Source organism: Etheostoma spectabile, unplaced genomic scaffold (assembly GCF_008692095.1).
Source record: "Etheostoma spectabile isolate EspeVRDwgs_2016 unplaced genomic scaffold, UIUC_Espe_1.0 scaffold00005791, whole genome shotgun sequence".
Lineage (NCBI taxonomy): Eukaryota > Metazoa > Chordata > Actinopteri > Perciformes > Percidae > Etheostoma > Etheostoma spectabile.
Window position 1 is genome coordinate 1 of NW_022603299.1, and position 26853 is coordinate 26853.

Below are 26853 nucleotides of genomic sequence, written 5' to 3' on the forward strand. Positions count from 1 at the left end.
CGGTGCTCATGATCATGGCCTTTGACAGGATGTGGCCATCTGTGATCCCCTGCGCTATGCCGCCATAATGACCAACCAATGGTGATGAAGCTGACAGTTTCTGCCTGGGGGGTGGCCTTAGTGATGGTTGGGATTCTGCTCGGTCTACCATCCGGCTGAACCGATGCAGGACCTGATCACAAACCCTTACTGTGACAATCCCTCTCTGTTCAAACTCTCCTGTGAGGATGTGTCTATTAATAACATCTATGGCCTCGTTTTCACTGTAGTTCTGTTCTCAGCTCTATAGGCAGCACGGTTCTCACCTACACTAAGATTACAGTAGTGTGTCTGATGAGTAACAGCAAGTCTCTGAACAGTAAAGCCTTAAAAACCTGCAGCACTCATCTCTTTACATATCTAATTATGTTGTTAGTGGACTGCTGATCATCGCCTGCATCGCTTCCCTCAGTATTCAGACCAACGAAAAATGGCCTCCATTTTGTTTCACATCATCCCGCTTTCTCAACCCCATTATTTATGGCGTGCAGTCTAAAGAGATTTGGAAATTCATGTCACAATCATTCCAGTTCAAAAAGGTTTTTCCGTCATTCAAATGTTAGATACAAAATAAGTGAAAAAGAAAAACCCAATATACTTGAGAATAAATGTGCTTATCGGTTTTTTTTGTTTTTTTCCTGTCTTTCTCCTCATTTCAATGTACAAAATGGTACAAATGAGCGAAGTTAATACCAAAATGTTGTTAATAGTTTCCTTATGTTTTACAGAATATTTTCACCACCCCTCAATCAATGCATTGCAAAGATAACTGAATGAAATCTGCAATCTTGGGGTTGCAACTTGAGTGGTTTTTTGAATAATATGAGGATTATTTTCTGGATGAATGGATGAGTTGGTTGGTTTTTAAAATCAGTGTTTCCCAAACCCTTGATGCAATCCACGGGACTATATTACCAGCATGGACCAGGCACAACCCTGTGTTAGTTTAGATTTTAATATACATTATGTGTGATGACCGGGTGGAGGAGACGGGGGTTCTTTCTCAGAGTAGTTTTCACTAAAATAGTTTACAGACCCCCAAAAGTGTCAGATTGTTTAGAATTGAGTTGTGCGTGGCTGACTGAGATCGTTGAGATTGTTTGTGAATGTAAGATCGGTATGCCTGGGATGACCAGCGGCCTGGGAACTGAATGCTTTGGTGGTAGATGCCTGATCTGGTGGCTGAGGATGTGCCTGATGCGGATAGAGTGTCTGGAATAATGTTTGGGTGATATGGCTGAAATGCAGAGAATGCTGTTCAGCTGTCTTTGAAACCAGAGTCAAGTGGCCATTTTGGAATAGTGAAAAGTGGGTGTTGTGGAGATGCCTTGGCGGCGTACCTGGAGCCGATGTATTTGATTAGTGGCTCGTAGGGTTAAAGTAGGAGTGCAGGTGGAAGACAAATGGGAAGGAAACTTCTGAGTGTGCATATGAGAGAGTTTAAGGTGTGGATGGTGATGTCTGATAAACCAGATGAAGAGAGGGATTATAAATGGATGAAGTCGTGCAAATTCTGAACCCCTAAAAGATGAAAAGCGTTGAATGGAATGAACATGGTGATGAAATTCCAGAGAGGAAAATGGAAGCCGATGTGTGGCTTGATGTGCCTTAAAGCATTCCAGTCAGTTAAGTAGGCTGGGAGAGTGCTGGCCAAGACTGATGCTGATGGCGTCTTGTGAGGCGTAACAGGTTTCTCAGCTGTTAGTTGAACGTTGTGGCTAAAAACGGTGGCAATGGTGTGGGGTCAATGTCTGATTCTGGAGGAGAGTGTCTGAATTCTGTATTTAAGATGTTTTCTACTGCTGTGTTTGAGTAAATAAGTATGGACTTGAGACCATTCGTGCCCCCAAGTAAGGCAGTCAACCATGGGGTGGACCTATAGGACATGGAATGTCAATGAAGAGACCCGGACTCTGTGCCTAATCACAGATTTCCGAGGGGAATCATCAACAACAGTACGTGGCCCTAATTGCCAGAGAGAATGAGCTGGTGCAGAGCAGGGGAGACCGGTGAAGGCCAATGCACCGACAACGCTGACCGAGTGACTGGAGCTGCCATGGCTGGAGAAAGTTGTTAACACAAGAGAAAATACATTAGGGAGTTGGGGATCGGAGGGGGGAGGGTCATGCAGGGATGGGAAATGGGGGTAAGTACAGACCAGTTGGAAGAAGAAGGCTAAGAATTGTTGAGCAGGATAGTAGGTAGGTACCCTTGAGCAGCTGGAAGTGGCACTGGAATTGCAAGTGGCCAGCACGGACAGGGAGGGAGCAGAAGCCGATCGGCCAGGAACAGCTGAAGAAGGGTAGAGGAAGGGATGAAGGATGAAGGGATGCATGTGCACGGTGTCTTGTGAGCTGCAAACAAGGGCATGAAAAGGCGCCTGAGACATCACAGACTGAGGGAGCAGGCACAAGGGGAATAATAACCTGCCCCCCGTTAGGGGAGCTGGTGAGGCTGCCTGTGGCCGGTGACGTCATGCGTGACGCCGCCGGCCGAGGCCGACACTGGTGCGGGGACCCGAAGTGCCGGAGGGCCACGGTTGCCGCCTCCGGGGTAGCAACGGAGGCTAGGAAGACCCGGTACTATGCTGTACTGGTGTCAATGAGGTACCGTTGAAGGCAAGCAACGGTCCGGTCTCTGATGTCGGGTGTCATCTGTGGGGGTAGAGACGGCCGCGCCACGGAGGAGGGCGCGCAGCGCCGAGGAGAGTACGGGCGCCTCTACGGGAGGAAGGCTGACGACAACTGAGAGTGTCAACGCCGATCCCCTGTGGCTCCGATTTCCCGACCTTACAGACAGAGGGGGAGATGCCTGGAAGCCGCTGGAAGCCGGGATCGTTCTGCGGAGGAGAGGAGATCCGGCGAAGCCGAGGCCCCGCGGACCGCAATCGGCGCCGCTGAGACATATGACGGGATCCGACAGCTGCGGCGTGACTGAAACATGCCCTGTTTCAAATAGATCGTCGTTGAAATCAGGCGAATGTGCTACAGCACCGGATCCATGACTGAAGCGTGAAACGCCGACCCTCTGGCGTCAAGCAATCAGAGACACGAGCCTGGCTGCACAGAGCGGTGTATGCAGGTTTGTCTGGGATTATAGGTGTGGTTTAGGCGCGGCCCTGCTCCCAAACCTTAGTCAATAAATCCACTTCATATCCTGTTATTATGATCCTTATGGAGTAGGGTTTTTAATTTGTTTTTACTTTTTGTTGCAGTGTCTTTTAATGCCTATACATAAAGGGATGTTGGGACTCCAACATTTCTTTCATTACTCAAACTTTTGTCATACCCTTAATGTATTAATGTGACCATGAATGTTTTCTGTTTTGCGTAGTGATATTCTTGAATTTACAGCCCCTGAATCTCAAAAGAAGGCTTTCAGCTGCAAAAACATATTGGTCATAATCCACAAATCCCCTTTTCTTAGAAATACAATTAATGAATTCATCTTTGCAGTTCTAATATAAAGAGAGATTTGCTATTTGTCATGTAGTTTGATCCTTGTTCACATATCTTTCACTCTGTTCCATGTTATGTTAATTTGTTAAGAGCAGGGATCCCCTACTACATATGTTGTATAAAAATAAAAATAAAGTTGCATATTAAACTGGGTATACAATAACATGTACGGCAGCCTAAAGCCTTTATGCCTTTGTTGCATTGAATATAAAGCTTTTAAAATAGCCCAATAATTGTTGGCATGATTTGTAAATCCTGTGTGTTACACATACATGTGTCAGAGTGAATCCTTTGGGATGAACTGTATCTGTGGATGACTACCTCAGTGACGACCTTACCTACCGGCCAGTGGGGATTTATAACTGCTAATAATATGTTGGATTTATGGTAAGACTTTACCATTTTTGAAAGAAAATTCAAAAATTAATAATTTTGGAGGCCCCCTCTGTAATGACTCCGAGGAATCCTTGTTGAAGATTCTTGGTTACGTACAAAACACAAAAAATTACCTATTCAGTTCATTTTAAGCAAAAACTGCTACTTTAACTCATTTTTACGATCAAAAAGTCAACGCATGTGCAAGTGTCTGTTGTTTTATTCGGTTGCATTCATTTGTTTGCCTCAGCCTGCACTCATTAAATAAAATAATATACACATACATTACAAATACTCTGTGTATTTATTATTAGCATCATTATTTTTAATAATAAGTATTGATTTTCAGTTACAAAACAGTAGTGAACTGAGATCTGCCCGACTTGCAGATTTTTATGTTTTGGTCATTTACACAGAAACCCAAATATTCACCAAGAGCAATCAGTAGGCCACAGAGGTCAGGAAACCCTTCCTTTAGAAGACAGAACCATGGCTAAGGGTGGGGGGGGGGCATCTGCCTCGACCAAGAGAGAGAGACATGGAGAATTGCAGCAGAGGGTGTGGAGCAGGAACATAGAAGCAGCAGGTGACTCCAACCACAGATCCAGATCCAGAGCCAGATCCTTCTCTCCATCTGTATGCAACCTCATCCCATTAACGCATGTTACTAACTCAACTTCTTCCCTTTCCCGGAGTCTTGTGATCTCTCCTCTCTCCTATCACTTCCTGCAGGTGTTTCTGGCTCTGGATCTGTGGTTGGAGTCACCTTCTGCACCAATGTTCCTGCTCCACACCTCTGCTACAACTCTCCCTGTCTGTCTCTTCTCTGTCTCTCTCCCCCCCCCCACCGGTCAAGGCAGATAACCCCCCCCCATCCTGAGCCATGGTTCTGCTCCAGGTTTCTGCCACTTAAAGGAGGTGTTTCCTTGCCTCTGTTGCCTTGTGCTTACTCTTGGTGAATTGTTGAGTTTCTGTGAATAACATCCCAGAGTCTGGTCTAGACCTGCTCTTTATGGAAAGACCTGGGAGATAAATAACATCCCAGAGTCCTGGTCTAGACCTGCTCTTTATGGAAAGACCTGGGAGATAAATAACATCCCAGAGTCCTGGTCTAGACCTGCTCTTTATGGAAAGACCTGGGAGATAAATAACATCCCAGAGTCCTGGTCTAGACCTGCTCTTTATGGAAAGACCTGGGAGATAAATAACATCCCAGAGTCCGGTCTAGACCTGCTCTTTATGGAAAGACCTGGGAGATAAATAACATCCCAGAGTCTGGTCTAGACCTGCTCTTTATGGAAAGACCTGGGAGATAAATAACATCCCAGAGTCCTGGTCTAGACCTGCTCTTTATGAAAGACCTGGGAGATAAATAACATCCCAGAGTCCGGTCTAGACCTGCTCCTTATGAAAGCGCAATGAGATAACTTTTGTTGTGATTTGGCGCCATATAAATAAATGAATTTAAATCTAAATTAAATCAGCTTGGGTTAGATTCTTGATCCTGAATTAGATCATTTTGGACAACGAGGATAACACCTGGTTAATGTTTTTCTTCCACTTCTAATCAATGCCATTGCAGGAGAATTACCAACAACAAACACTGCCAGCCTCCATCCATTAGCTCAGCCGTGTTGCCTATGGCTACCAGCTTGACGTTACGTCACCCTTACCTACATCTCTTTTAAAACTGAGACAGAGGTTGTGGACTCTGGCAGAAGGTTGGCTAGTGAGGGTCTGACCACTGCAGGCAAGCCAAGATATTAAAGATAATATGAAATGCTTTTAATAATCTTGTCACTTAACTATTTCCTATATGTCCTTGGTTTACATTCGCAGATGTGTTGAAAGATCTTCTGACTTATGTGATAATTGCATTCTCTGTTGAATCTTTTGTTTCAGGCTGATGGAGAACTACACCTACAACAGCTACACCCTCCAACTGGAGGGGTTAAAGGTTACAGAAGAGTCTACATACCCTGTCTTCTTCTTTTTCGTTTTCTCCTACCTGTTCATAATGATAGCAAATGTTGGTATTGTAGTTCTGGTTTTTATTGACAAAAACCTCCACCAGCCCATGTATCTGCTGTTTTGCAACCTGCCCTTAAATGATGTGCTTGGAAACTCTATCATGGTGCCTCGGTTGATGTTGGACTTGTTGCGTCCCCCCTCTGAGCGCCTCATCAGTTATTATGAATGTGTGGTCCAAGCTTTTATCTCACATGTATTTGGGACCACCTCCCACACGGTGCTCATGATCATGGCCTTTGACAGGTATGTGGCCATCTGTGATCCCCTGCGCTATGCCGCCATAATGACCAACCAAATGGTGATGAAGCTGACAGTTTCTGCCTGGGGGGTGGCCTTAGTGATGGTTGGGATTCTGCTCGGTCTGACCATCCGGCTGAACCGATGCAGGACTCTGATCACAAACCCTTACTGTGACAATCCCTCTCTGTTCAAACTCTCCTGTGAGGATGTGTCTATTAATAACATCTATGGCCTCGTTTTCACTGTAGTTCTGTTCTCAGGCTCTATAGGCAGCACGGTTCTCACCTACACTAAGATTACAGTAGTGTGTCTGATGAGTAACAGCAAGTCTCTGAACAGTAAAGCCTTAAAAACCTGCAGCACTCATCTCTTTACATATCTAATTATGTTGTTAAGTGGACTGCTGATCATCGTCCTGCATCGCTTCCCTCAGTATTCAGACCAACGAAAAATGGCCTCCATTTTGTTTCACATCATCCCCGGCTTTCTCAACCCCATTATTTATGGCGTGCAGTCTAAAGAGATTTGGAAATTCATGTCACAATCATTCCAGTTCAAAAAGGTTTTTCCGTCATTCAAATGTTAGATACAAAATAAGTGAAAAAGAAAAACCCAATATACTTGAGAATAAATGTGCTTATCGGTTTGTTTTTCCTGTTCTTTCTCCTCATTTCAATGTACAAAATGGTACAAATGAGCGAAGTTAATACCAAAATGTTGTTAATAGTTTCCTTATGTTTTACAGAATATTTTCACCACCCCTCAATCAATGCATTGCAAAGATATGTGAATGAAATCTACAATGTTGGGGTTGCAACTTGAGGTGTTTTTTTGAATAATATGAGGATTATTTTCTGGATGAATGGATGAGTTGTTTGGTTTTTAAAAATCAGTGTTTCCCAAACCCCTTGATGCAAATCCACGGTGACTATATTACCAGCATGGACCAGGCCACAACCATGTGTTAGTTTAAGATTTAATATACATTATGTGTGATGACCGGGTGGAGGAGACGGGGGTTTCTTTCTCAGAAGCAGTTTTCACTAAAATAGTTTACAGACCCCCAAAAGTGTCAGATTGTGTAGAATTGAGTTGTGCGTGGGCTTGACTGAGATCGTTGAGATTGTTTGTGAATGTAAGATCGGTATGCCTGGGATGACCAGCGGCCTGGGAACTGAATGCTTTGGTGGTAGATGCCTGATCTGGTGGCTGAGGATGTTGCGCTGATGCGGATAGAGTGTCTGGAATAATGTTTGGGTGATATGGCTGAAATGCAGAGAATGCTGTTCAGCTGTCTTTGAAACCAGAGTCAAGTGGCCATTTTGGAATAGTGAAAAGTGGGTGTTGTGGAGATGCCTTGGCGGCGTACCTGGAGCCGATGTATTTGATTAGTGGCTCGTAGGGTTAAAGTAGGAGTGCAGGTGGAAGACAAATGGGAAGGAAACTTCTGAGTGTGCATATGAGAGAGTTTAAGGTGTGGATGGTGATGTCTGATAAACCAGATGAAGAGAGGGATTATAAATGGATGAAGTCGGTGCAAATTCTGAACCCCTAAAAAGATGAAAAAGCGTTGAATGGAATGAACATGGGTGATGAAATTACCAGAGAGGAAAATGGAAGCCGATGTGTGGCTTGATGTGCCTTAAAGCAATTCCAGTCAGTTAAGTAGGCTGGGAGAGTGCTGGCCAAGACTGATGCTGATGGCGTCTTGTGAGGCGTAACAGGTTTCTCAGCTGTTAGTTGAACGTTGTGGCTAAAAACGGTGGCAATGGTGTGGGGTCAATGTCTGATTCTGGAGGAGAGTGTCTGAATTTCTGTATTTAAGATGTTTTCTACTGCTGTGTTTGAGTAAATAAGTATGGACTTGAGACCATTCGTGCCCCCAAAAGTAAGGCAGTCAACCATGGGGTGGACCTATAGGACATGGAATGTCAATGAAGGAGACCCGGACTCTGTGCCTAATCACAGATTTCCGAGGGGAATCATCAACAACAGTACGTGGCCCTAATTGCCAGAGAGAATGAGCTGGTGCAGAGCAGGGGAGACCGGTGAAGGCCAATGCACCGACAACGCTGACCGAGTGACTGGAGCTGCCATGGCTGGAGAAAAGTTGTTAACACAAGGAGGAAAATACATTAGGGAGTTGGGGATCGGAGGGGGGGAGGGTCATGCAGGGATGGGGAAATGGGGGTAAGTACAGACCAGTTGGAAAGAAGAAGGCTAAGAATTGTTGAGCAGGATAGTAGGTAGGTACCCTTGAGCAGCTGGAAGTGGCACTGGAATTGCAAGGTGGCCAGCACGGAAAGGGAGGGAGCAGAAGCCGATCGGCCAGGAACAGCTGAAGGAAGGGTAGAGGAAGGGATGAAGGGATGAAGGGATGCATGTGCACGGTGTCTTGTGAAGCCTGCAAACAAGGGCATGAAAAGGCGCCTGAGACATCACAGACTGAGGGAGCAGGCACAAGGGGAATAATAACCTGCCCCCCGTTAGGGGGAGCTGGTGAGGCGTGCCTGTGGCCGGTGACGTCATGCGTGACGCCGCCGGCCGAGGCCGACACTGGTGGCGGGGGACCCGGAAGTGCCGGAGGGCCAGCGGTTGCCGCCTCCGGGGTAGCAACGGAGGCTAGGAAGACCCGGTACTATGCTGTACTGGTGTCAATGAGGTACCGTTGAAGGCAAGCAACGGTCCGGTCTCTGATGTCGGGTGTCATCTGTGGGGGTAGAGACGGCCGCGCCACGGAGGAGGGCGCGCAGCGCCGAGGAGAGTAGCGGGCGCCTCTACGGGAGGAAGGCTGACGACAACTGAGAGTGTCAACGCCGATCCCCGTGGCTCCGATTTCCCGACCTTACAGACAGAGGGGGAGATGCCTGGAAGCCGCTGGAAGCCGGGGATCGTTCTGCGGAGGAGAGGAGATCCGGGCGAAGCCGAGGCCCCGCGGACCGCAATCGGCGCCGCTGAGACATATGACGGGATCCGACAGCTGCGGCGTGACTGAAACATGCCCTGTTTCAAATAGATCGTCGTTGAAATCAGGCGAATGTGGCTACAGCACCGGATCCATGACTGAGAGCGTGAAACGCCGACCCTCTGGCGTCAAGCAATCAGAGACACGAGCCTGGCTGCACAGAGCGGTGTATGCAGGTTTGTCTGGGGATTAGAGGTGTGGTTTAGGCGCGGCCCTGCTCCCAAACCTTAGTCAATAAATCCACTTCATATCCTGTTATTATGATCCTTATGGAGTAGGGTTTTTTAATTTGTTTTTACTTTTTGTTGCAGTGTCTTTTAATGCCTATACATAAAGGGATGTTGGGACTCCAACATTTCTTTCATTACTCAAACTTTTGTCATACCCTTAATGTATTAATGTGACCATGAATGTTTTCTGTTTTGCGTAGTGATATTCTTGAAATTTACAGCCCCTTGAATCTCAAAAGAAGGCTTTCAGCTGCAAAAACATATTGGTCATAATCCACAAATCCCCTTTTCTTAGAAATTACAATTAATGAATTCATCTTTGCAGTTCTAATATAAAGAGAGATTTGCTATTTGTCATGTAGTTTGATCCTTGTTCACATATCTTTCACTCTGTTCCATGTTATGTTAATTTGTTAAGAGCAGGGATCCCCTACTACATATGTTGTATAAAAATATAAAATAAAGTTGCATATTAAACTGGGTATACAATAACATGTACGGCAGCCTAAAGCCTTTATGCCTTTGTTGCATTGAATATAAAGCTTTTAAAATAGCCCAATAATTGTTGGCATGATTTTGTAAATCCTGTGTGTTACACATACATGTGTCAGAGTGAATCCTTTGGGATGAACTGTATCTGTGGATGACTACCTCAGTGACGACCTTACCTACCGGCCAGTGGGGATTTATAACTGCTAATAATATGTTGGATTTATGGTAAGACTTTACCATTTTTGAAAGAAAATTCAAAAATTAATAATTTTGGAGGCCCCCTCTGTAATGACTCCGAGGAATCCTTGTTGAAGATTCTTGGGTTACGTACAAAACACAAAAAATTACCTATTCAGTTCATTTTAAGCAAAAACTGCTACTTTAACTCATTTTTACGATCAAAAAAGTCAACGCATGTGCAAGTGTCTGTTGTTTTATTCGGTTGCATTCATTTGTTTGCCTCAGCCTGCACTCATTAAATAAAATAATATACACATACATTACAAATACTCTGTTTATTTATTATTAGCATCATTATTTTTAATAATAAGTATTGATTTTCAGTTACAAAACAGTAGTGAACTGAGATCTGCCCGACTTGCAGATTTTTATGTTTTGGTCATTTACACAGAAACCCAAATATTCACCAAGAGCAATCAGTAGGCCACAGAGGTCAGGAAACCCTTCCTTTAGAAGACAGAACCATGGCTAAGGGTGGGGGGGGGGCATCTGCCTCGACCAAGAGAGAGAGACATGGAGAATTGCAGCAGAGGGTGTGGAGCAGGAACATAGAAGCAGCAGGTGACTCCAACCACAGATCCAGATCCAGAGCCAGATCCTTCTCTCCATCTGTATGCAACCTCATCCCATTAACGCATGTTACTAACTCAACTTCTTCCCTTTCCCGGAGTCTTGTGATCTCTCCTCTCTCCTATCACTTCCTGCAGGTGTTTCTGGCTCTGGATCTGTGGTTGGAGTCACCTTCTGCACCAATGTTCCTGCTCCACACCCTCTGCTACAACTCTCCCTGTCTGTCTCTTCTCTGTCTCTCCCCCCCCAACCGGTCAAGGCAGATAACCCCCCCCCATCCTGAGCCATGGTTCTGCTCCAGGTTTCTGCCACTTAAAGGAGGTGTTTCCTTGCCTCTGTTGCCTTGTGCTTACTCTTGGTGAATTGTTGAGTTTCTGTGAATAACATCCCAGAGTCTGGTCTAGACCTGCTCTTTATGGAAAGACCTGGGAGATAAATAACATCCCAGAGTCCTGGTCTAGACCTGCTCTTTATGGAAAGACCTGGGAGATAAATACATCCCAGAGTCCTGGTCTAGACCTGCTCTTTATGGAAAGACCTGGGAGATAAATAACATCCCAGAGTCCTGGTCTAGACCTGCTCTTTATGGAAAGACCTGGGAGATAAATAACATCCCAGAGTCCGGTCTAGACCTGCTCTTTATGGAAAGACCTGGGAGATAAATAACATCCCAGAGTCTGGTCTAGACCTGCTCTTTATGGAAAGACCTGGGAGATAAATAACATCCCAGAGTCCTGGTCTAGACCTGCTCTTTATGAAAGACCTGGGAGATAAATAACATCCCAGAGTCCGGTCTAGACCTGCTCCTTATGAAAGCGCAATGAGATAACTTTTGTTGTGATTTGGCGCCATATAAATAAAATGAATTTAAATCTAAATTAAATCAGCTTGGGTTAGATTCTTGATCCTGAATTAGATCATTTTGGACAACGAGGATAACACCTGGTTAATGTTTTTCTTCCACTTCTAATCAATGCCATTGCAGGAGAATTACCAACAACAAACACTGCCAGCCTCCATCCATTAGCTCAGCCGTGTTGCCTATGGCTACCAGCTTGACGTTACGTCACCCTTACCTACATCTCTTTTAAAACTGAGACAGAGGTTGTGGACTCTGGCAGAAGGTTGGCTAGTGAGGGTCTGACCACTGCAGGCAAGCCAAGATATTAAAGATAATATGAAATGCTTTTAATAATCTTGTCACTTAACTATTTCCTATATGTCCTTGGTTTACATTCGCAGATGTGTTGAAAGATCTTCTGACTTATGTGATAATTGCATTCTCTGTTGAATCTTTTGTTTCAGGCTGATGGAGAACTACACCTACAACAGCTACACCCTCCAACTGGAGGGGTTAAGGTTACAGAAGAGTCTACATACCCTGTCTTCTTCTTTTTCGTTTTCTCCTACCTGTTCATAATGATAGCAAATGTTGGTATTGTAGTTCTGGTTTTTATTGACAAAAACCTCCACCAGCCCATGTATCTGCTGTTTTGCAACCTGCCCTTAAATGATGTGCTTGGAAACTCTATCATGGTGCCTCGGTTGATGTTGGACTTGTTGCGTCCCCCCTCTGAGCGCCTCATCATTTATTATGAATGTGTGGTCCAAGCTTTTATCTCACATGTATTTGGACCACCTCCCACACGGTGCTCATGATCATGGCCTTTGACAGGTATGTGGCCATCTGTGATCCCCTGCGCTATGCCGCCATAATGACCAACCAATGGTGATGAAGCTGACAGTTTCTGCCTGGGGGGTGGCCTTAGTGATGGTTGGGATTCTGCTCGGTCTGACCATCCGGCTGAACCGATGCAGGACTCTGATCACAAACCCTTACTGTGACAATCCCTCTCTGTTCAAACTCTCCTGTGAGGATGTGTCTATTAATAATATCTATGGCCTCGTTTTCACTGTAGTTCTGTTCTCAGGCTCTATAGGCAGCACGGTTCTCACCTACACTAAGATTACAGTAGTGTGTCTGATGAGTAACAGCAAGTCTCTGAACAGTAAAGCCTTAAAAACCTGCAGCACTCATCTCTTTACATATCTAATTATGTTGTTAAGTGGACTGCTGATCATCGTCCTGCATCGCTTCCCTCAGTATTCAGACCAACGAAAAATGGCCTCCATTTTGTTTCACATCATCCCCGGCTTTCTCAACCCCATTATTTATGGCGTGCAGTCTAAAGAGATTTGGAAATTCATGTCACAATCATTCCAGTTCAAAAAGGTTTTTCCGTCATTCAATGTTAGATACAAAATAAGTGAAAAAGAAAAACCCAATATACTTGAGAATAAATGTGCTTATCGTTTGTTTTTCCTGTTCTTTCTCCTCATTTCAATGTACAAAATGGTACAAATGAGCGAAGTTAATACCAAAATGTTGTTAATAGTTTCCTTATGTTTTACAGAATATTTTCACCACCCCTCAATCAATGCATTGCAAAGATATGTGAATGAAATCTACAATGTTGGGGTTGTAACTTGAGGTGTTTTTTGAATAATATGAGGATTATTTTCTGGATGAATGGATGAGTTGTTTGGTTTTTAAAATCAGTGTTTCCCAAACCCCTTGATGCAAATCCACGGTGACTATATTACCAGCATGGACCAGGCCACAACCATGTGTTAGTTTAAGATTTAATATACATTATGTGTGATGACCGGGTGGAGGAGACGGGGGTTTCTTTCTCAGAAGCAGTTTTCACTAAATAGTTTACAGACCCCCAAAAGTGTCAGATTGTGTAGAATTGAGTTGTGCGTGGGCTTGACTGAGATCGTTGAGATTGTTTGTGAATGTAAGATCGGTATGCCTGGGATGACCAGCGGCCTGGGAACTGAATGCTTTGGTGGTAGATGCCTGATCTGGTGGCTGAGGATGTTGCGCTGATGCGGATAGAGTGTCTGGAATAATGTTTGGGATATGGCTGAAATGCAGAGAATGCTGTTCAGCTGTCTTTGAAACCAGAGTCAAGTGGCCATTTTGGAATAGTGAAAAGTGGGTGTTGTGGAGATGCCTTGGCGGCGTACCTGGAGCCGATGTATTGATTAGTGGCTCGTAGGGTTAAAGTAGGAGTGCAGGTGGAAGACAAATGGGAAGGAAACTTCTGAGTGTGCATATGAGAGAGTTAAGGTGTGGATGGTGATGTCTGATAACCAGATGAAGAGAGGGATTATAAATGGATGAAGTCGTGCAAATTCTGAACCCCTAAAAGATGAAAAAGCGTTGAATGGAATGAACATGGTGATGAAATTACCAGAGAGGAAAATGGAAGCCGATGTGTGGCTTGATGTGCCTTAAAGCAATTCCAGTCAGTTAAGTAGGCTGGGAGAGTGCTGGCCCAGACTGATGCTGATGGCGTCTTGTGAGGCGTAACAGGTTTCTCAGCTGTTAGTTGAACGTTGTGGCTAAAAACGGTGGCAATGGTGTGGGGTCAATGTCTGATTCTGGAGGAGAGTGTCTGAATTTCTGTATTTAAGATGTTTTCTACTGCTGTGTTTGAGTAAATAGTATGGACTTGAGACCATTCGTGCCCCCAAAAGTAAGGCAGTCACCATGGGTGGACCTAAGGACATGGAATGTCAATGAAGGAGACCCGGACTCTGTGCCTAATCACAGATTTCCGAGGGGAATCATCAACAACAGTACGTGCCCTAATTGCCAGAGAGAATGAGCTGGTGCAGAGCAGGGGAGACCGGTGAAGGCCATGCCCGACAACGCTGACGAGTGACTGAGCTGCCATGGCTGGAGAAAAGTTGTTAACACAGGAGGAAAATACATTAGGGAGTTGGGGATCGGAGGGAGGGTCATGCAGGGATGGGGAAATGGGGGTAAGTACAGACCAGTTGGAACAAGAAGGCTAAGAATTGTTGAGCAGGACAGAGGTCAGGAAACCCTTGAGCAGACTGGAAGTGGCACTGGAATTGCAAGGGGGCCAGCCTCGACCAAGGGAGAGAGACATGGAGAGCAGAGAGGTGTGGAGCAGGAACATAGAAGCAGCAGGTGACTCCAACCACAGATCCAGATCCAGAGCCAGATCCTTCTCTCCATCTGTATGCAACCTCATCCCATTAACGCATGTTACTAACTCAACTTCTTCCCTTTCCCGGAGTCTTGTGATCTCTCCTCTCTCCTATCACTTCCTGCAGGTGTTTCTGGCTCTGGATCTGTGGTTGGAGTCACCTTCTGCACCAATGTTCCTGCTCCACACCCTCTGCTACAACTCTCCCTGTCTGTCTCTTCTCTGTCTCTCCCCCCCAACCGGTCAAGGCAGATAACCCCCCCCCATCCTGAGCCATGGTTCTGCTCCAGGTTTCTGCCACTTAAAGGAGGTGTTTCCTTGCCTCTGTTGCCTTGTGCTTGCTCTTGGTGAATTGTTGAGTTTCTGTGAATAACATCCCAGAGTCTGGTCTAGACCTGCTCTTTATGGAAAGACCTGGGAGATAAATAACATCCCAGAGTCCTGGTCTAGACCTGCTCTTTATGGAAAGACCTGGGAGATAAATAACATCCCAGAGTCCTGGTCTAGACCTGCTCTTTATGGAAAGACCTGGGAGATAAATAACATCCCAGAGTCCTGGTCTAGACCTGCTCTTTATGGAAAGACCTGGGAGATAAATAACATCCCAGAGTCCGGTCTAGACCTGCTCTTTATGGAAAGACCTGGGAGATAAATAACATCCCAGAGTCTGGTCTAGACCTGCTCTTTATGGAAAGACCTGGAGATAAATAACATCCCAGAGTCCTGGTCTAGACCTGCTCTTTATGAAAGACCTGGGAGATAAATAACATCCCAGAGTCCGGTCTAGACCTGCTCCTTATGAAAGCGCAATGAGATAACTTTTGTTGTGATTTGGCGCCATATAAATAAAATGAATTTAAATCTAAATTAAATCAGCTTGGGTTAGATTCTTGATCCTGAATTAGATCATTTTGGACAACGAGGATAACACCTGGTTAATGTTTTTCTTCCACTTCTAATCAATGCCATTGCAGGAAAATTACCAACAACAAACACTGCCAGCCTCCATCCATTAGCTCAGCCGTGTTGCCTATGGCTACCAGCTTGACGTTACGTCACCCTTACCTACATCTCTTTTAAAACTGAGACAGAGGTTGTGGACTCTGGCAGAAGGTTGGCTAGAGAGGGTCTGACCACTGCAGGCAAGCCAAGATATTAAAGATAATATGAAATGCTTTTAATAATCTTGTCACGTAACTATTTCCTATATGTCCTTGGTTTACATTCGCAGATGTGTTGAAAGATCTTCTGACTTATGTGATAATTGCATTCTCTGTTGAATCTTTTGTTTCAGGTTGATGGAGAACTACACCTACAACAGCTACACCCTCCAGCTGGAGGGGTTAATTGTTTCAGAGAAGTCTACATACCCTGTCTTCTTCTTTTTCGTTTTCTCCTACCTGTTCATAATGATAGCAAATATTGGTATTGTAGTTCTGGTTTTCATTGACAAAAACCTCCACCAGCCCATGTATCTGCTGTTTTGCAACCTGCCCTTAAATGATGTGCTTGGAAACTCTATCATGGTTCCTCGGTTGATGTTGGACTTGTTGCGTCCCCCCTCTGAGCGCCTCATCAGTTATTATGAATGTGTGGTCCAAGCTTTTACAACACATGTATTTGGGACCACTGCCCATACAGCGCTGATGATCATGGCCTTTGACAGGTACGTGGCCATCTGTGATCCCCTGCGCTATGCCGCCATAATGACCAACAAGATGGTGATGAAGCTGACAGTTTCTGCCTGGGGGGCGTCCATTGTGTTGATCGGGGTTGTTCTCGGTCTGACCATCCGGCTGAACCGATGCAGGACTCTGATCACAAACCCTTACTGTGACAATCCCTCTCTGTTCAAACTCTCCTGTGAGGATGTGTCTATTAATAACATCTATGGCCTCGTTTTTGTGGTAGTTCTGGACACAGTTTCCATAGGCAGCACGGTTCTCACCTACACTAAGATTGCAATAGTCTGTCTGATGAGTAAAAACAAGTCTCTGAACAGTAAAGCCTTAAAAACCTGCAGCACTCATCTCTTTGCATATCTAATTATGTTGTCAAATGGAACGCTGATCATCATCCTGCATCGCTTCCCTCAGTATTCAGACCAACGAAAAATGGCCTCCATTTTGTTCCACATCATCCCCGGCTGCCTCAACCCCATTATTTATGGCGTGCAGTCTAAAGAGATTCGGAAATTCCTGTCACAGTCATTCCAGTTCAAAAAGGTTTTGCCATCACTGTAGTGTTAAGTTCAAATAAGAAAGAAACGGAAAAACTGCGACCTGCCAAAGACAAGCGTAAACATGCAGGAAAACATCCAGTTTCACATTAAATACAGAACAGGAATACAGAATCCACTAGGCTGCATAAAGGGCAGATTAAGTAAGCATTACAAAGCCAGTGCAAAGTGAGGTGTAAGTAAGACAACGGATACGCTGAAGTGATGTGGTAATAAAACAACATGCATGAATAGGCATGAATAGGAAGCCCATAACACGGCTGGAATGTAGAGGAGAGTCACTATACAGTTACAAGCAAATGGTCTTGGTAGTGATGTAGAACAGCAGTAACACGATATGCATAAATAGACAGAATATATAATAGCTGAGATGTAAAGAATCAAAGTACAGTTGGTGCATAGTGGGGTCTAGAGGACTGTATTTCAAAGATATGAGATGTATAAATGTTTGGGTTGCAACTAATGATTACTTTCATCGTTGATTAACATGTGGATTGTTGTCTGGTCTCTAAAATGTCAGAGAATGTTGAAAATGTAGATGGTTTTTTTCCCAAAGCCCAAGATATCGTCCTCAAATGTCTTGTTTTGTCCCCAACTCAAACATCAGTTTGCTTTCAGAGAGAAGAAGCTAAAATGATATTCACATTTAGGAAGCTGACATCACACAATGTTCCCTTTATTTTATAAAATGACTCAGTCGGGTTAATCAATTATGAAAATAGTTGCAGATTATTTAAAAAGTTGACAACTAATTGATGAATTTTTGCAGACTGTATCACCTTATTATCCTTATGGAGTACTTTCTTGTGTTTTTAGAAAAATACGAATTATCCAGGTACTAACTTTGTGTCTTTTTGTACTGTACATCTGCATAAAGTGACTTTAGAAATACAAAACTCATGTTTTGTTTTTATTTGAATATACATTTTATTTACATTAATGGCACTCCCAGTTTTTGGGGGTTTATTGCATACAAGTCTTTATAGAGGGAGTATTTTTAAATCTTGAATGTTTCGTTATAATCTTAAAATGTTCAGCCTGTTAAACCCCAAAAGGCTTTGGTCTTTGGCCATAAACACACATTGTTTTCCATCCCATCTTTTACAAAGAGATAGATTTTTTTCTTCTTTTCCATATGGTTTCATTCTTGTTCATTCTCATCTGTCATGTTAATTTTTTTAGATGCAAAATACAAAAACACTTTAACCATTCAGTTAATTTTAGGACTGGGAACAGGCAATGTTGGTAGAGATGGGCCACAAGAGACCTCAGAAGATTTACAGATACAACGATTGATAAGGCAAAGGAGAAACTCCTGAACATACAGAGCCCTACACGGCCCCCTACGGAAATAACTTCAAACAAACCCCCCCAATCCCTACAAAACCTAACACAGAAGACCCCTGCCCAAGAACTTCAACTATTCTACTCACCCCCTCCAGCTAAAAGACGACGTACAGATGAAGCAAGATGCTTCCTTGACTTTGGGACTCGAAAAAGAACCCGGGCCACCAAACCCACCAAACCTAGAGATGACCCAATCTTACCTTGCTACCCCCACCAACAAAGGTAAACAAAATCCAAACCCCCAAAAAGACCACCCCTCTATACCATTTCCAAGACCACTAGGGATAACAAATACCTGAATTGGACCTTAACCCCTGAGAGACAGATCCTAATCATAGGTGACTCAAACTTCTCTAGACTACCCCCTGTCAACGACCCCCACATACAAGTAAACTGCTACCCAGTTGCCAACCTCAGCCACGCAACACACATCCTTAAAAAACAAACCTCAAAGTCTTATGTGGTCTAAAAGATAATTTTATCATTTGAATTAAACTGAAAAATTAGCAACCCCACCCACCTGAAGAAGGACCTACAGGCAATGCTGCAAGCAGCAAAAGACACATCCCCGCAGGCAAAAACTGTTCAGATAACCTACCAGAGTTCTTCTGAGACTACGTGAAACGCCTTAACTACTTAGTTAAGGAAACTACTTGTCAGACCCTGAGACTAAAAAAAACCCAAATGTTTTCCACGGGTATGGACAACATTCATTGGACCGCTCTTACAGCAAATGAGATGTGGAAGGCTTGGAAGGATTTATTGGCCTAAAGTAGACCACCAGAGAGGTCCCTCAAACCCAGGATGAGGAAATAAACCTCTCTACACAACTGCATCTAACAAAGCCAGAAAAAGGTCTTTCCTTTGTCCCTTCAACAAAAACCGATAGCAAGGCGCCTTAAATTCTGCACTTACTTTGGCCCGTAGAGGAGGAACAGGTACTCCAAGATCTAAGGGACAACACAAGTGTGGTCATAAAACCAGCAGATAGACCCCACAGATTATGTGAAGGAGGCCTTACTCCAACTACAAGGTACTAACCAATACACACCACTAGTTGAGCCCATAACGTAAGAAACAGCGTCTTATACAGTGAGGAAAATAGTATTTAACACCTTGCTATTTTGCAAGTTCTCCCACTTAGAAATCATGGAGAGTCTGATGTCCTCGTAGGTGCATGTCCACTGTGAGAGACATGTCCACTGTGAGAGACATGTCCACTGTGAGAGACATAATCTAAAAAAGAAAAAATCCAGAAATCACAATGCATGATTTTTTAAACTATTTATTTGCATGATACAGCTGCAAAAAAGTATTTGAACACCTGGGAAGATCCATGTTAATATCTGGTCCAGCAGCCTTTGTTTCCAACGGTTCCTGTAGTTCTTCACCAGGTTTGACACCCTGCAGAAGGGATTCTGCCCCCCCCCCCCTCCACACAGATCTTCTCTAGACCAGTCAGGTTTCTGGGCTCCCTCCAAAGATTCTCTATTGGGTTTAGTTCTAGAGACTGGCTAGGCCCCCCCAGAACCTTGATCTGCTTCTTCCAGAGCCCCCCTTGGTTCTCCTGGTTGTGGTCTTCGGGTCTTTGTCATGTTGGAAGACCTCGACCCATCTTCAATGCTCTAACTGAGGGAAGGAGGTTGGTCCCCAAAATCTCCCAATACATGGCCCCGGTCCTCCTCTCCTTAATACAGTGCAGTCCCCCTGTCCCATGTGCAGAAACCCCCCAAAGCATGATGCTACCCCCCCCATGCTTCACAGTAGGGATGGTGGTCTTGGGATGGGCCTCATCATTCTTCTTCCTCCAAACACGGTTAGTGGAATTAGGACCAAAAAGTTCTATTCTGGTCTCATCTGACCACATGACTTCCTCCCATGACTCCTCTGGATCCTCCAGATGGTTGTTGGCAGACTTAAGACGGCCTGGACATGGTCTGGTTTAAGCAGGGGAACCTTCCGGGCCATGCATGGTATTAAATCATGATGTCTTAGTGCATTACCAACAGTAACCTTGGAAACGGTGGTCCCAGCTCTTTCCAGGTCCTGGACCAGCTCCTCCCGTGTAGTTCTGGGCTGGTTTCTCCCCTTTCTTAGGATCATTGAGACCCCCCGAGGTGAGATCCTGCATGGAGCCCCAGTCCGAGGGAGACTGACAGTCATGTTTAGCTTCTTCCATTTTCTAATGATTGCTCCAACAGTGGACCTGTCTTCACCAAGCTGCTTGGACATGTCCCCGTAGTCCTGTCCAGCCTTGTGGAGGGGGACAGTTTAGTCTCTAGTGTCTTTGGACAGCTCTTTGGTCTTGGCCATGTTAGTAGTTGGATTCTTACTGATTGTATGGGGTGGACAGGTGTCTTTATGCAGCTAACGACCTCAAACAGGTGGATCTAATTTAGGATAATAAATGGAGTGGGGGGGACATTATGAAGACGGACTAACAGGTCTTTGAGGAACAGAATTCTAGCTGATAGACAGGTGTTCAAATACTTATTTGCAGCTGTATCATACAAATAAATAGTTCAAAAAAAAATCATACATTGTGATTTCTGGATGTTTTTTTAAGATTATGTCTCTCACAGTGGACATGTACCTTAGATGATAATTTCAGACCCTCCATGACTTCTAAGTGGGAGAACTTGCAAAATAGCAGGTGTTCAAATACTTATTTTCCTCACTATCTCTTATCCTTGAATCCCTGAGAGGAAAACCCCTACCTTACAACATCTAGTACATCCTAGAAAGGACAAGCTCCATACAGGGCAAGATAATTCTATATCTTGCCAAAGATACATCAACCACTGGATAGTTGGACGGATAACATCCCACCAGGAGACCCATAGTCTCGGACTGTGGTAGCGAGAGCTATGGCATTACAGAGTATCTAGATTCACTCCTAACCCCGTAGTGGTACATGTGGAACTAGGTTGAACCCAAATGCAGGGGTAGGTTGACCAGGTATTTGAAGCAGAGGTCATTAGAGTAGATGTGCTGCAGCTGGAACCCTGACTCCTGCACACCAGGCTTCACTCCTGCAATTAAGGACAGACGGGGGGGGGGGTGAGCAGAGATTTTTGTCAAAAAATCCAACAAACTGTAATAAAGGGACACCATGGATGTGAAGAGCTTGTACACCAACATTGACATCTCCTTTGGCCATGACAACTATTAAAAAATGGTTTAACGCTGGTGTTGTCTTCACCTTTGGGACCCTCTCGTGTCCTTCGGGTCAAACTGACCCGGGACTTATTTGGGGTTTTGACTTCACAATCTATTAACAAATATCGTCTTTATCTCAATTTCAAACAATTGAGATAACATACTGTACACTGATGGAGAGGACAACATGAGGACAACATGAGGACAACATGAGGGCAACATGAGGACAACATGAGGACAACATGAGGACAACATGAGGACAACATTAGGGCAACATTAGGGCAACATGAAGACAACATGAAGACAACATGAGGACAACATGAGGGCAACATGAAGACAACATGAAGACAACATGAAGACAACATGAGGACAACATGAGGACAACATGAGGGCAACATGAAGACAACATGAAGACAACATGAGGGCAACATGAAGACAACATGAGGACAACATGAAGACAACATGAGGACAACATGAAGACAATATGAGGACAACATGAAGACAACATGAGGACAGCACAAGGACAACATGAAGACAACATGAGGACAACATGAGGACAACATGAGGACAACATGAGGGCAACATGAAGACAACATGAGGACAACATGAGGGCAACATGAGGACAACATGAGGGCAACATGAAGACAACATGAGGACAACATAAAGACAACATGAGGACAACATGAAGACAATATGAGGACAACATGAAGACAACATGAGGACAGCACAAGGACAACATGAAGACAACATGAGGACAACATGAGGACAGCACAAGGACAACATGAGGACAATATGAGGACAATATGAGGACAATATGAGGACAACATTAGGGTTAAATTAAAAAAAAACCTACAGGAGATACACATGCTCAGTATCAATGGTTGCCAAGCAACAGTTGACCGAATAAAAGGGTCTGCAGCTTCCCTCCTGGTGTGAGGTGGAGGGAGGTGGAGGGAGGTGGAGGTTCTCCTGCGATCTGCGTATTCTGTACTTTCTGTCCCAGCATCGTGGACGAGTTCCAGGAAGAAATCTAATCCGGGCTCAGACCCTTTGGACTCATCTTCTCTTTCACCCAAACTACACTGCAGTTTTATTTTGAAATGTGTTTGTTTCTGCCGTCACTCGAATGCATTAGAGGTGAATGAGAGCACTCTGTCTGTCTCGGCTTCATGGAAGAGCTCTCACTGAGGTGGAGGACAACGTGTAAATAATCTGGTCTCCACTTCCCTGACGCTGAGCTTCTCAAAGTGTCGATTCACCCAAATTCTGTCCTAGTTTTTGGCGTGTTGGGTCTCTGTTTCTGCTTTTTCTCCAGTGAAAGTCAGCGTGTGCAGCTCTCACATCGATGCATCTGTCCGTCCTCGGACAGGGATCCAGCTTTTGTTGCTTTTTGTGACGTTACTTGGATTTCTTTTACCTTTTATGAGTGTTTATTTGGATGTTTTTCATTCTCTGATTCGAGGCTTTCGTAGGGGACGAATGTTGAAGCGACTTGACTCGGATTGACAACTTTTCTTTGCAAAAAATGTTCTTCTTTTCGGAGAGTTACGTCCAGTGAAATCTCTTCATAGTGTAACTGGAACAAACAGCTGTTTCTGGGACATTTTGGAAAACTTTAACCCTCATGTTGTCCCCATGTTGTCTTCATGTTGTCCTCATGTTGTCCCCATGTTGTCCCCATGTTGTCCTCATGTTGTCCTCATGTTGTCCTCATGTTGTCCTCATGTTGTCCTCATGTTGTCCTCATGTTGTCCTATATCAATGTTGTTTTTAATTCCCCAAAATAACATGATTGATTCCAACGCTCTTTGCCAAGTACAAATCTCTACTTTCATTAATTTTGGGTCTTATTATATTTTATAGCATTGTAAAACAAAGTGAAGTGTTGTTGAAATAGTGTTGAGTAAAAGTTGACATATTCCAGTCTGTGATTATCATCAACATCCATTCCTTTAATTTTAGTCTCAATAATTCCTAATTTCTGCTTTTCTAACTCCAACATTAGGTATAATTTCCTATAAATGAGGTTTATTGACCAACAATTCCAACAATAACTGTAAAACTAAAGTTAATAAGTTTTACTTGGTGTTGAAAACGTCAAAAAAAGCGTCAAAAGTGTTGAAAAAAATGCACAAAATCATAAGAAAAAGTAAAAAAGAGTGTTGATTTTCTATTTTGACGGGAAGACAACACGAGGGTAAAAAGCCAGTTTCACCTAAGGAATAATGCTGTTTATGTAAAATAGGGGAACGACCCTTTAATTTAATGATTCAGGCCGAGATGGAGAAAAAGTCAGACACTTGAAATGTTGGATGCCTCTGCAACAAAAAATTCAGAACAACAAAATAATTCAGTTTTTACAGAATTTACAGTAATTCCAGTTGTTGTTGTTGTTGTTGTGATGCAGACATGTTGAGATTCTCTGTGATAACTTTATGAAGACGTTATTTTGGGCTAAGATTTCTTCTTCTTTATGCTTTGTTTTACAGTGAGGGACTCAGGGCTGTGTTCAAGACCACCTTAGTCGAGTCCAAGACAAGTCCAAGACCAGGACTAGTCGAGTCTGAGACAAGTCCGAGTCCAAATACTAGCGAGTCCGAGACCATAGAAAACCATTGAGTCCGGACTCGAGTCCTACAGCCCTGGAATGACTTACTACCAAGAAACTCATGAGAAAGTATCTATCCCTCCTGTTGTCCTCGGGTCTAATCTGAAACTTTAAAACATGTCGATATCTGAAATATGAGTTTCTTTTTTTGACCAAATTACCACAAAAAACTCTGGATTTTTCTGGAAGGACTGAATATATTGATCTGCACTGCTCTATATGAGGAAAATGTGCGATATGCTAAACTAAATTAAGTTAAATTGAGGAAAATAGTTTTTTTAAAGTTTGTACAAAATAAGTTAGGTGACAGTTTAATTTGAGTTGTGTAAATTAAGTTTCATGCATGATAGGAACGCTCCCTCTGAGGCGTTTTATTCTGAGGCGACTACGACTTTTTTAAGCTTCTTTCGTGCAGACTTATTTATTTCCGAGACATTTGTAAGAACATCTCTGGCTTTATAGATTTAAAACGAGGCTTTTGCACGATTCTTTGTTAGTTTTACAGACGTGACGATTAAATCGACTCATGGTTTTGTCGACACGATCACAAAATCATGCGTTTGTCGACTCAGACGTTGCTTTGGTTGAGGACTTCTCTCACACTTTATGAGAAAAAAAACAATGTTTGGGTTTAAATGAGTCATTTTAAATTGAAGAGAAACTCATTTTTGACAGATCTCTCGATTAAATGAATCTGTAAGTTGAACAACTGGTGGTTTTGGCCTTAGTTAACTAGTGTTAGTTTTAATTGATGACAGCCCTAATTAAAGGAAATGCTTCATTGATGAACTCAGTTACACTCAAGTTGTTGAATATCTTTATTATTTGACGTTGCTGGGGGAAAACCTACGGCTATCACCTGGAACGTTTGGAAAAATCCCAGTGAGATCTTGCGGAGAAATTCCTGAGTTTTTTGAAGAATAGTTCAGTCTGGTTGCTTTTCTGTAACTACAGCTGCAGCTCGACATTCAGACTCTTTGTCCTGACTCGACGTACGAGAAATGGGGAATGACACTTCCGTTGGGGATGTTCTAATCTTAGAGAGGTTAAAGGTCACCTCCCAGTCCTCCGTCCCCGCCTTCATCCTCCTCCTCCTCATCTACGTCTTCATCATGGTGTCCAACATCGGCCTGGTGGTGCTGATCTTGCGCAACCGGAGCCTCCAGCAGCCGATGTACCTGCTCGTCTGCAACATGAGCATCAACGACGTCTTCGGGGCGACGACAGTGGTCCCCCACGTCCTCCGAGACCTGGTGACCTCAGACTCGGAGCGCTACATCCGTTACACCGACTGTGCCATCCAGGCGTTTTGTGTTCACCTCCACGCGAGTGCGTCCCACACGGTGCTCATGATCATGGCCTTCGATCGCTACGTGGCCATCTGCAACCCGCTGCGGTACGCCGCCGTCATGACCAACCGGGCGGTGGCGGCGCTGTCGGCGGCCGCGTGGGGAACCGCCTTCGTGCTGGTGGCGGTTCTGGTGGGGCTCAGCGTCCGCCTGTCGCGCTGCCGGTCGCTCGTCTTCAACCTGTTCTGCGACAACGCGTCCTTGTTCCAGCTGTCCTGCGAGAGCGTCCTCGTCAACAACGTCTACGGCCTCGGCTACACGGTGGTGCTGCTGGGCTCGTCCCTCGGCAGCGTCGCGCTCACCTACCTGAGGATCGCCACGGTGTGTTGGAGGAGTCAGAACCGAGCCGTGAACGGCAAGGCGCTGCAGACCTGCGCCACCCACCTGGCCGTGTACGTCCTCCTCGTGGTGTCCGGCTTCCTCATCGTGATCCTGCACCGCTTCCCTCTCCTGGCCGAACACCGGAAGGTCGCCAGCGTCCTGGGACACGTGGCCCTGCCGGCCCTGAACGCCGTTATCTACGGTCTGCTGAACAAAGAGGTCCGGCACAGGATCAAAACTGGGTTTCAGAACAATAAAGTAACATGATATGTTAAAGGCAACAAATAAAGTACCTTGAAATGTTAAAGTGAAAAAATAAAAAGGTAAAAAAAAATATAATAACTTGACATGTTGCATGTTTTTTCCTCGTCTACTTGTTTTAGTGACAATGACAATGCTTTAAAAAATGATCTATAATGGATAAAATATGTCTATTTTAATATTATGATAAATAAACAATTTAATTGTAATTCCTTGTGCTTGAGTTTGTTTTCTCTGAGGTCTCTAATATTGTTCCTACATCATCCTCGGCCTTGGGCTCTTTTTTCAAAATATGGAAGTACACATTGTGAGAAATAAAAACATCATAAGAAACGGTAATTAGTACTATGCTGTACTTTGGTCTTGACCTCTTTGTGCAAATGTGTCTTTTAAGCCCATCCATCCATTCCCTTTTGCTTTTGTTAAATAACTCTATTCTCTCAGAAAGGTCTTAAAAGGGTTTTTAAAAGGTCTATCTCTGACTGGATAAGACACTTGACACTGTAATACAACACTGTATGTATTTAAACTTTTTGCAAAACTGGGGTATTTTATTTATGTATATTTTGCTAAAGGCTCGCAACGCTAAACCCACCAGACTCCATGTAAATAAATAAACATTTTATCATCGTAAAACACACTTCATTAGAACTCAACAGAAATCAAATAAAATTATGAAAAGCTGTTTTTGATCTTCTCCAAACTTTTCCAACCATGAAAAACTCTAGTGTTGGTTGAAATAAACACAGACTTTACTGATTTACATGTGACAATATGTTGGCTCTACACACGCTAAAAGGACTGTTTTTTAAATGGAGTCTGGTTGGCTCAGCACTAGCTACTTTAGCTGTTTCTGGGAAAACAGAAAGGTTTAAAAAAGTTATATCTCTGAAGGGTTAAGACA

The 26853-nt window shown here is 44.0% G+C and overlaps 3 protein-coding genes and 2 pseudogenes across 3 annotated transcripts; all 5 read left to right on the forward strand.

Annotated features, from left to right (window-relative positions):
* The first annotated feature begins 5 nt into the window (after positions 1-5).
* On the forward strand, positions 6-2787 carry LOC116677764 (olfactory receptor 52N5-like; annotated as a pseudogene).
* A 2988-nt stretch (positions 2788-5775) lies between these two features.
* LOC116677766 (olfactory receptor 146-like) lies at positions 5776-9138 on the forward strand. Its single transcript, XM_032508026.1, has 3 exons — positions 5776-6724; positions 8634-8752; positions 8866-9138. Exons 1-3 carry the CDS (start codon positions 5779-5781, stop codon positions 9136-9138), a joined length of 1338 nt encoding a protein of 445 aa, XP_032363917.1. The 5' UTR covers positions 5776-5778.
* A 2811-nt stretch (positions 9139-11949) lies between these two features.
* Positions 11950-15905, forward strand: LOC116677767 (olfactory receptor 146-like; annotated as a pseudogene).
* Positions 15906-15960: 55 nt separating this feature from the next.
* On the forward strand, positions 15961-16908 carry LOC116677768 (olfactory receptor 146-like). Its single transcript, XM_032508027.1, has one exon. The coding sequence runs from the start codon at positions 15964-15966 to the stop codon at positions 16906-16908; it is 945 nt and encodes a 314-aa protein (XP_032363918.1). The 5' UTR covers positions 15961-15963.
* An 8111-nt stretch (positions 16909-25019) lies between these two features.
* On the forward strand, positions 25020-25955 carry LOC116677769 (olfactory receptor 5B12-like). The gene has a single exon (XM_032508029.1). It carries the CDS (start codon positions 25020-25022, stop codon positions 25953-25955), a length of 936 nt encoding a protein of 311 aa, XP_032363920.1.
* The last annotated feature ends 898 nt before the right edge of the window (positions 25956-26853 follow it).